An 8995-nucleotide genomic window follows, 5' to 3' on the forward strand; every position below is an offset into this window, starting at 1 on the left:
GGGTGGTGAGACACTGGCACAGGTTGCCCAGGGACGTGGTGGCTGCCCCAGCCCTGGGAGTGTTCAAAGTCAGGCTGGATGAGCCTTGAGCAACCTGATCTAGTGAGGAGGTGTCCCTGCCCAGGGTAGGGGGTTGGGACTAGATGATCTGTAAGGTCCATTCCAACCCCTAAAAATTCTATGATTCTATGACTGTGTTTTCTGACTTTTTTCCCCAGTCTTAAATGTTTTTGCTCACTCCCACAGCTGAACATGAGCTTAACATTTATACACTTGCATGCACTTACTCTATGGAAAATATGAGACTGTAAGAATAAATCATACCCATTTAAAAATTACTATTATCCTCCCCAAGTTCTCAGCCCCAAAGTGTTGTCCTCCAAAACTCTAACCTCTTTAAAGCAGGAGAGAAGTAAGTTCTTTCAGCATACCTGCAATTACTGCATTTGTGGAAGCTACTGCTGGAATAATTCGCTTAACCACCCCTGTGAAAACAAAACATACAGCTCTGTCTCTTCCAAGAAACTATACTGAGACAACTTTTAGCCAGAATAATTACAGAAGGATGGAGCCAAAGGTACATTAAACTTTGCAGGAATTTCCATAACAATCAGCTGTAACAGCACACTGCTCCAGTACTTAGGCATTGCAGAACAAGCAGGTATCACACTAAGAGAACTAGAAACTCCGAAAAAAAGTATTCTGTATTTAGCAATGGAAATTAATTTGAAACTCTGTTCTGTTCCTGTTTAACTGGAGAACAGCATAAAGGAAAGAGAGTTGGGTTTGGTATTCCTTCTGCAAGAACAGGCTTGCCAAATTGCATTGGTGTCTGCATCCAGCTCTCCTTGCTGAGCCCATCCAGTCAGACAGAACATGCACCAACAGAAAGCAGAATTTCCTGTGCATACGAGTTTGTACATGAACAAGCTTCACTCTTTTTTCAGGCCTGCCAAAAAGCAAATTCCTAAGTAGCCTGAAGTTTCTCTGACTTGCCTTATTGAATTGTATCCCTTCATACCTGAGAAAACATGCATAAAACTTCTCTTTGCTTTTTTTCTGCTCTGAAGTCACGTTCAATTGCTGAAAGCTGTGCAGCCATTGGCATAAGTACATTTCACCACTGGAGTTCACATTTATCTGTATCAATAAAGCATTACTAGAGATGCCACTATAAAGTGCTGCAAAGAAAAGAGCTCTGCAACACACCAGGTGGAATCTGAGTAAGATAAGAAAGGACAAACGGATTCCTTGTGTGACAGAAAGGCACACACTGAAGCTCCAGTGTGGCATTTCAAGTCTCAGAACCACAAGACAACAAAAATATATGTGACCCCAAATTGCGGAGATTCTGTGTAAGATTCTCCACTGCCTTTCTATTTGGTCAGTGTTTAAAGTGCTGATTAAATGAGTGTCAGCATTCTGCACTCACATTTGAACAGAGCATGCACAGCAGTGAGGAACTGATGCTACAGCCTTAGCCAGCCTAAACTGGCATGAAATGCTATTGCTAAAAAAGGCAATCGCATCCTTTTGTTCCTACTCTTTGACCCAGCAAGAGTGGTCACAGTGTAATGTAAACTGTGGACTCGCTCCAGGTTAAAAATAAAGTGGCAAAAAGAATGTTCAATTTTGTCCCAGATAAGTTGCTCTGATTCATCATGAATACCTAAACATCTGATTCATCATCAAAATATTTGTGCTGGCACAGGAAACAAGCTGCTTGTTTCTGTTTTAAGGCAGAAAAGATCTATTTCTTTCTCAGCAGAGCTGTCAGCTTAGTCATAACAGATCCAAAGGATGCCAATCCAACCTAAGAGCAAATGCCACAAACTTGGTGAAGTGCCATGTCCTTACCTTGGGTGAGTCTGTAGGTAACACCTTTAATACTAAATTGTGATGCTCTTTCTAAAGACTTCTGGTAAATCCACTGTATATGTTCAGGGTCATCTCCATCCAAAGCAACACCTTCTACAGGAAAGTTCAGAATTGACAGCTAAGTTACAATTACAAGAGCTCTTCAGAAATACAGTGCTCTTTTTGTCTAAAAGAATCCCTCTGGGTTAAAACAAAAACCTCATGAAGCTATTAAAACTTGACACTCTAAATAATGATAAATTAAATTATTATTTCTACAAACATCTTCAGTTCTAGCATATTCTATACACAAACTCTCTTAACTGCACAGATTTATAGAGCTGTTCCAGGTTATGTTTTGAGTTCAGGAAAGACACTGTGCAGCATGAGAAACACAGGAAAAAATATGGAACTGGAGAGTGACTTCATGAAGAGAAAATCCATCTCCAGGCTCAAAGAAGCCTTTGATTCAATACACCAATGAGCCACCGGAGGTTAAGAGGTAGGACTGTTTCATTAAAAATAGCTGTAAATACCCCAGTCAAGTTAGTTAAAAGGAGAAATGGCGATTTAGGACCAGTGCAATGCACTAATTACCTCCAAAAGGTTGTTCCTTTGGCCACTGCAATATCCTGACATACTCAATGCAGTGCTCTGGCAGTCTGGGCATGGATGCAATAGTGCACATGGGGAAATTGACCTGGTTGGGCAGGGGAAAAAAACCAAAAGAAACCGTGTGATACATTATGTGTAGTACTAGGAAAAGAAACCAGCAAACCAGAGGAATATAAATAGATCACTGGTTGAATTACCTGTGGTGGATAAAGCTCAAGTGTGCATTCAACACATGCTGTCATGCCAGGAATAATCACACGGACGTTTCCTTTAAAACCTTCTGTCCCTCCATCTATTAAAGGGATGATGGAACTTGGATCCAGCACCCCATCCTCATAATGTAAAAATGACATCTAAGAAATAAAGGGGGAAGTTGTTGGGTTCTGTTTGTTTGCTTTCTTAAACAAGTTGCAGGAAGAAAAAAATACCCTGAAAGGTTTACTCTTCTGGAACACTCTAAGATTGACATACACTTAATACACAGCTTATTTTAAGGGTGCAGAGTATATAAAGCACTACTTATTTGTTAGTACACAAGACTTTATCTACCACCTTCACTCTCCACCTCCTCCCCTTACCCCCTGACACATGTTATTTCCTTATAGTTTATCAGCACAAGTGGTTGGTTGGTTTGAAGGATTTGGGGGTTTGATTCTTGGCCTGTTGTTTTGGTTTTGTCTTTTTTTAATACTGTTAAACACTACTGGTCATTATTTTATGAACAAAGTCACAAGGATAGAACTCCCTAGTTCAATGCCCAGCTTTCTCCTACTCTGCACCAGTGCTGCTCCAGAAGAAGCCATTTACAAGTTGTAACATGGTAAGTGCTGTTTGGCTAACGGAAAAAAGTTCACAATGGGAACATCCAGAGAGGCTCTGGAACTTTCCTTCTTAAGATTTTCGAAAGCACAAGGCCACAAACAATGTAATCTAACTCTGAAACTACCCCGGCAGGGCACTGCACAAATGTTGGCTACCACTTCCCAAGAAAAGGGCAGATAAGAGTCTGCATTTCACCCTGTTCACAGGAAGAAAGCAGAAACAGACACAGAAATCTGTGTGATTCAACAGCCTCATTTCATTTTAATGACACATTCTACACATGTATCCTTAATTTTAGTTCTCTATCCTCAAGCAATAACCAGGCTTTAAAAAGACTGAAGACTTTACAAGGACTGAAGACCTTACCAGCATGCCATTTATCCATCTTCTTGCAATTATAGAGTCCAGCCCACAAACAATAATATGAAACTCTAGGGGGGAAAAAACATTAAAGTCTATAGTAATGCACACTTAGAAGCAAAGTATTCTGTCTGCAACAGAGCAGAGACACTGACTGTGGTTTAACTATCACCCCTAGATTACCTGCATCACAGATGTATTTAAGTTTTGCCTGTTTGTTACTTCTATTTCCAGTTTACTACGATAATTAGCAATCTAAGCACCAGGAAAAGCAATGAGCAGCAACTGCAATGTTCCCCTAAAGCACTAGTGGGTGTTTGGCAGGCAAACAAATTCCACTCACGTCGATAGAAGCTTTCATCCATGTCTTGAATCTTTTTAAAATATCTGAATGGAAGCCCAGTAAAGGAATATAATTATACAGTAGTTAAGTTTATTCTTTTCCATTTGCTAACCTAAAGCAAAATCATGATCTAATTTATTACTATAAATGTAGGTATTTTTTAAAAAGATTTGAGGTTCAAAATTCCCACAGCTGAAGCTGTAGCATCTGACAAAACAAGCAAGGGACACAATGTAATAGTCACAAACAGGAGAGTTCTATTTAGGTTAGGAAGAACATGAGCTCTCACGAAGTTTATAAACATCTCCTACCAGTACATACTCAAAACACTCTGGTGAATAAACCTGCAATTACAGCACCTCAGTGAAAACTACAATATTGAACAGAAACACTCAGTGGAAACATACAAAGCAGTTCCTTTAAGCTAAGCCTTTCCCATGCATATTCCCTGTGTGCTAATGTCACTGAGGAAGAAACATGAGCTCTCACGAAGTTTATAAACATCTCCTACCAGTACATACTCAAAACACTCTGGTGAATAAACCTGCAATTACAGCACCTCAGTGAAAACTACAATATTGAACAGAAACACTCAGTGGAAACATACAAAGCAGTTCCTTTAAGCTAAGCCTTTCCCATGCATATTCCCTGTGTGCTAATGTCACTGAGGAAGAATTCTCAATCACCAGCTGAACGAATCTGTTCTTTATTGTACAAAAAAGAGAGGATGGCAGCAAAATACTTGAGATACTCTTACCACCTACAGAGTTTTCTAGGGGGTTTGAAGCCTTTAGGGCTACTACTTCTCTCCCAAAGGATACGGCACGACGGCACAGTCGGGAATGCGACTGTTCAGGAATTCTGCTGCCACTTCTGCTTTTGGTCTCCCAACGTCCTTCGGTCTGGGAACAACCCAAACAAGTCCAAATGCATTAGTTTAGCAGATTCAATCTTCCCAGCCTCTATGCATTGCAATCCTGACTTGAGTGACTAATTATTACTTGAGGACAATTTATTGATATGGGTAATAATTAAGGCAAACCAGTCTGTGATCCCTGTAAAGCATTCAGTTATTGCAATGTCCATGTAACTACAGTTGTCAGCACCAAAACCAATCCAACAGATTTTCACTGTGCTTGGAAGAAAAGGGCACCAGAAAATCTTAGTGTGAATGATTCTTTGGTGTCACCTTTTCCATTAGCTGTATTGGAATGGTAAGGAATGACACAACAGACCCCAAAACAAGGACTCACACATTAACATTTAGATAATTCTGAGTACTGCTGTGATATGAAGTTCAGTAATCTTTAATGGCATCTTCTTCAACTAAATTAATGGTCACATTCACATGTTTTCTTTAGGTTCATGTAAAAACCCAAAAGCTAAACAGAGAAAACATCACTTACCGAAACAGAAACTGTCGGTTAAGGTTGGAAACATCTATAGTGTCCATGTCAATAACATGGATCTGCCTAAAGCCAGACAGTGCCTGTGAAAAGAGACATCAACTTCATTTAATAGGAAATGAAATGCTTACAGAGCTCCAGAATTTATTCCACATGCCAAAACAACAACCTCTGGAGGACAAATGTATTTGCCCCTCATTCCCTGTGCAGACAGGTACATGGTCATTCCTTGCTGGGCTGCTCATACTGTATTTACACAGATGGAATTAGCAACAGTTCTACAGAAGGGAATATTGCCTCAGCCTAGGGAAGCCAACAATAGGCTGATCTATATGAGCAATTTGCAGTATTCCCTCACAACTGGAGTAAATCAAAGTTCATTGTGGAAAAAAAGAGCACAGTTTGAAGAGAATGCCAGTAGCATTTCCCTGCTTGGCAGGAAGAGAAAAACAAAGCTTCATTCCTCTGAAATGTGAAGGTTTTGAACAGTCACCATTTTCACAGTTGGCATGAACGAGTCTGGCATTATCAACCATCAAATTCCAGTTCAGAGCAAGCCAGCATTGCTCATGGCATTCAGTGCTGGAACAGGGTGCAAATACAAAAGTCACCTCACTATCTAAGACCACACCAAATCCCTGAGCAGCTCTGCCTGGGCTGTTTGCAGGCAGCCCATCAGTAGATTTGGCAAAGAACTTTCAAGTAAAATTGCCTTAAAACTGTACTGTGGGTCTAATCTGATAAAAGTAATAACATCAGTCATGCACAAAGAAACAATGTGAATTGTGGTCAAAGGGAAATAAATGCCATAAACCACTGGGTTTAGAGAAAGGAAATGAGCTGTGATGTTCTGAAGTGACTCCAAAAAATAACTGAGTCACGTAGCAAATACGTTTTTACCTTTACCACTCAATTCTGTTATACAGAAAAACTTTTCATTTTCTGAATAAACAGAGCTATCTCATGCATAAGAGAAGGACAGAAATTCTTGCTATTAAACAGAAACATGGGAAAGTACAGGATTAGTCTAAACTACCAAACTCAACAGGGAGCATGACAGTGATACACTGTGATAAATGAGTGTCTGTGAGGATCCAAACCAGATTAATAGGATGATTAAATTCATGTACATTTATTGGATAAATGTCTGACAGACATGAGCCCCGACTGCATTTTAAACACTGAAAAAACTGCTTTTCAGAACAGGGAGTAAGAGAATCCTTTATAAACACCATACTGAGAAAAATACACATCACCTTCTGATACTCTGTGCACCAGGGAAATCCTGTGTTAGGTTTATGGTTGGACTCAATGGCTCTAAAGGTGTTTTCCAACATAAATGATTCTACAAGTCAGTAATTTTTGTTATGCCATTCCAAACAACATTTCCTTGTGCCATTATGAGCATGATTTGCTCTTAATTCACCTCCCTATGTCTGATAATTAAGGAAAATCACCAAATTAGACTGTAGCTAAGGCTGCAAGTGAACTTTTGGCTACACTTCATAAACAGCAGCATGTTGTCCCTCAGGACGAGCCTGGAGACAGCTAAATAAAATACATGCAACATGCAGACTATTAATTTTCAAGCTTAGAAACAACATTCTTCAGGTTTATTGTCTTGTATTGTCATGTAGTTTACACATGTTGATTAGAACTTAGAAATCTAGCAGCTATATATAATAAAAGGAGAAGATTCTAAGAAGCAAAGGGTGAAGACTGAGTAATTACCAGGTTTTTCAGGAGTTCACATCCTAATCCTCCTGCTCCAATAACTAGTACTTTACATGTGCTTAACAAAAACTCAAGGGCCTGTGGAAAACACGAAACAACAAATTAATACAGTTTGTCCTTTGTTTCATAACCCTTATAAATGTGTTACCATAAATTTTCAGTGCCTATTGAGCTACAGATAAAGAACTTTGTGTTTCCAGGAGTAATTACACATTGGACTGTAATCAGTTGTTGAGTTCATGCAGTTCCTATACCCCAACTTAGAGAAAGGCAGGACCTTTGTTGCTATCAGTATTCTCGTTCTATTCATTTTGACCATGAGAAAACCAAGGTCCACCTTCAGTATTATTCAGTTTAAGGAGATAATGTTGTCCTCCTTCAGATATTTCACTCATACAGAAATCAAAATAAATCTAAACAGACAACATTGCTGGCTAAAAAGAATTGAAATTTTTAACCATATAACTGCCCTCAGTGAATCGTTTTATCAGACCCCAAACTCCAACTAAAAAATAATGGAACAGCATATTGGAAAGGTAATAGTGCAATACATTCACTGTAAGCTCTGAAACAAAATGTACAAAAAAAGGAAAGCAAAAGAAACAATTACAACAGTCTAAATTTTGGGTTTCCCTAGTAAACATATTTCTCAGTTCTCCAAGTACTCATAATAACATCAATTTCCTCTTTAAGCACAATTCCTCACCGTATCAAATTAGTTTAAAATAGACAAATGATGCTATTTTTTCATGTCACTCTCAAAGACAGAGCATAATTCATATAATGTAACAGCAAACTTGTAGTTGACAGTGCACAACTCAGAAATACAAGCTTATAGAAATAATACAGTATGTTTTTCTAGAACCATAATATGCAATGGATTAAAATACCATCAGCTTTTCATGCAGTTTTAGTATTGACCCATTGCTGGTGGTCAACTACTGAACCTGTTCACATCAGTTTGCAACACACTCTAACAGATTTGTTATGGAAATAAGTGTTTCTCACTTGAGTGCCTGGCTCGAAATCGGGATGTGTGAACGGTCCAGATCGCTCGAGGAACTTCTTTACATGGTTCCAGCGACCTTCCCAGTCTCCAGTGTCCCCACACCCACCATCAACAGCCATTCTGCACAGAACACAGTAAATTCAGCTGCAAAACCATAGAGAACAAGCCACACCTTCAACTTTTCTATCTTACAAACACCTATGTTATTGCCCATTCATACAAATGCATCTGCATACTCGTCCTGACTGTGAGTGATGCACATGAACATTTGCATGAGTGAGTTTATTTGTGGAGCTAGAAAGTAATAATATAAATATACACAAAGGGGGAAAAAACAGGTATTTCAATAAACTCACTGATTAAACATTACTAGTAAAAGTTGACCTGAAGTGAAAAAGGGTCTAGTCCTATTGCTTTTATTTTAGAGTTTCACAGTATATTTAGGGGTTGGAATGGACCTTAGAGATCATCTAGTCCCAACCCCTGCTCTGGGCAGGGACACCCCCACCAGACCAGGTTGCTCAAGACTTTATCCAACCTGGTCTATCTCCCTCATATTCAAAGAGGACACAGAAAAAAAGAGGTTATCCCTTTAAATTTTGAGGGTAGGTTTTATGTCAGTCAAGTCTTGTATCCTTTTTTTTTTTTTTTGACATTTAAAGTTCATAAATTGTATTTAGAATTATCAGTATATAATTGCAACTGTGAGGCACTGAATAAATAAGAGTAACATGCCCCAACATTATCCTCTGAATCTTCAGAGCAGTTTATTTAAACAAATACTAAAAACCCCATGAATTTTGAATGCTCTTCACCCTCAATTAGTACTATGTAATTACAACACCTCCA

At 38.9% G+C, this 8995-nt stretch overlaps 1 protein-coding gene across 1 annotated transcript in view; it reads right to left on the minus strand.

Annotated features, from left to right (window-relative positions):
- UBA3 (ubiquitin-like modifier activating enzyme 3) overlaps positions 1-8266 on the minus strand; it is an 11102-nt gene extending 2836 nt beyond the window's left edge. The window contains exons 1-10 of the mRNA XM_009083707.1: positions 8146-8266; positions 7135-7215; positions 5404-5486; positions 4819-4899; positions 3998-4041; positions 3661-3725; positions 2670-2825; positions 2455-2557; positions 1858-1971; positions 432-485 (exon numbers count right to left, since the gene is read on the minus strand). Coding sequence (XP_009081955.1) covers positions 432-485; positions 1858-1971; positions 2455-2557; positions 2670-2825; positions 3661-3725; positions 3998-4041; positions 4819-4899; positions 5404-5486; positions 7135-7215; positions 8146-8265 — 901 coding nt within the window. The 5' untranslated portion in view covers position 8266. The remainder of the gene's footprint in view (positions 1-431; positions 486-1857; positions 1972-2454; positions 2558-2669; positions 2826-3660; positions 3726-3997; positions 4042-4818; positions 4900-5403; positions 5487-7134; positions 7216-8145) is intronic.
- Positions 8267-8995: the final 729 nt, after the last annotated feature.

This window comes from Acanthisitta chloris, unplaced genomic scaffold (assembly GCF_000695815.1).
Source record: "Acanthisitta chloris isolate BGI_N310 unplaced genomic scaffold, ASM69581v1 scaffold30351, whole genome shotgun sequence".
NCBI classification, from domain to species: domain Eukaryota; kingdom Metazoa; phylum Chordata; class Aves; order Passeriformes; family Acanthisittidae; genus Acanthisitta; species Acanthisitta chloris.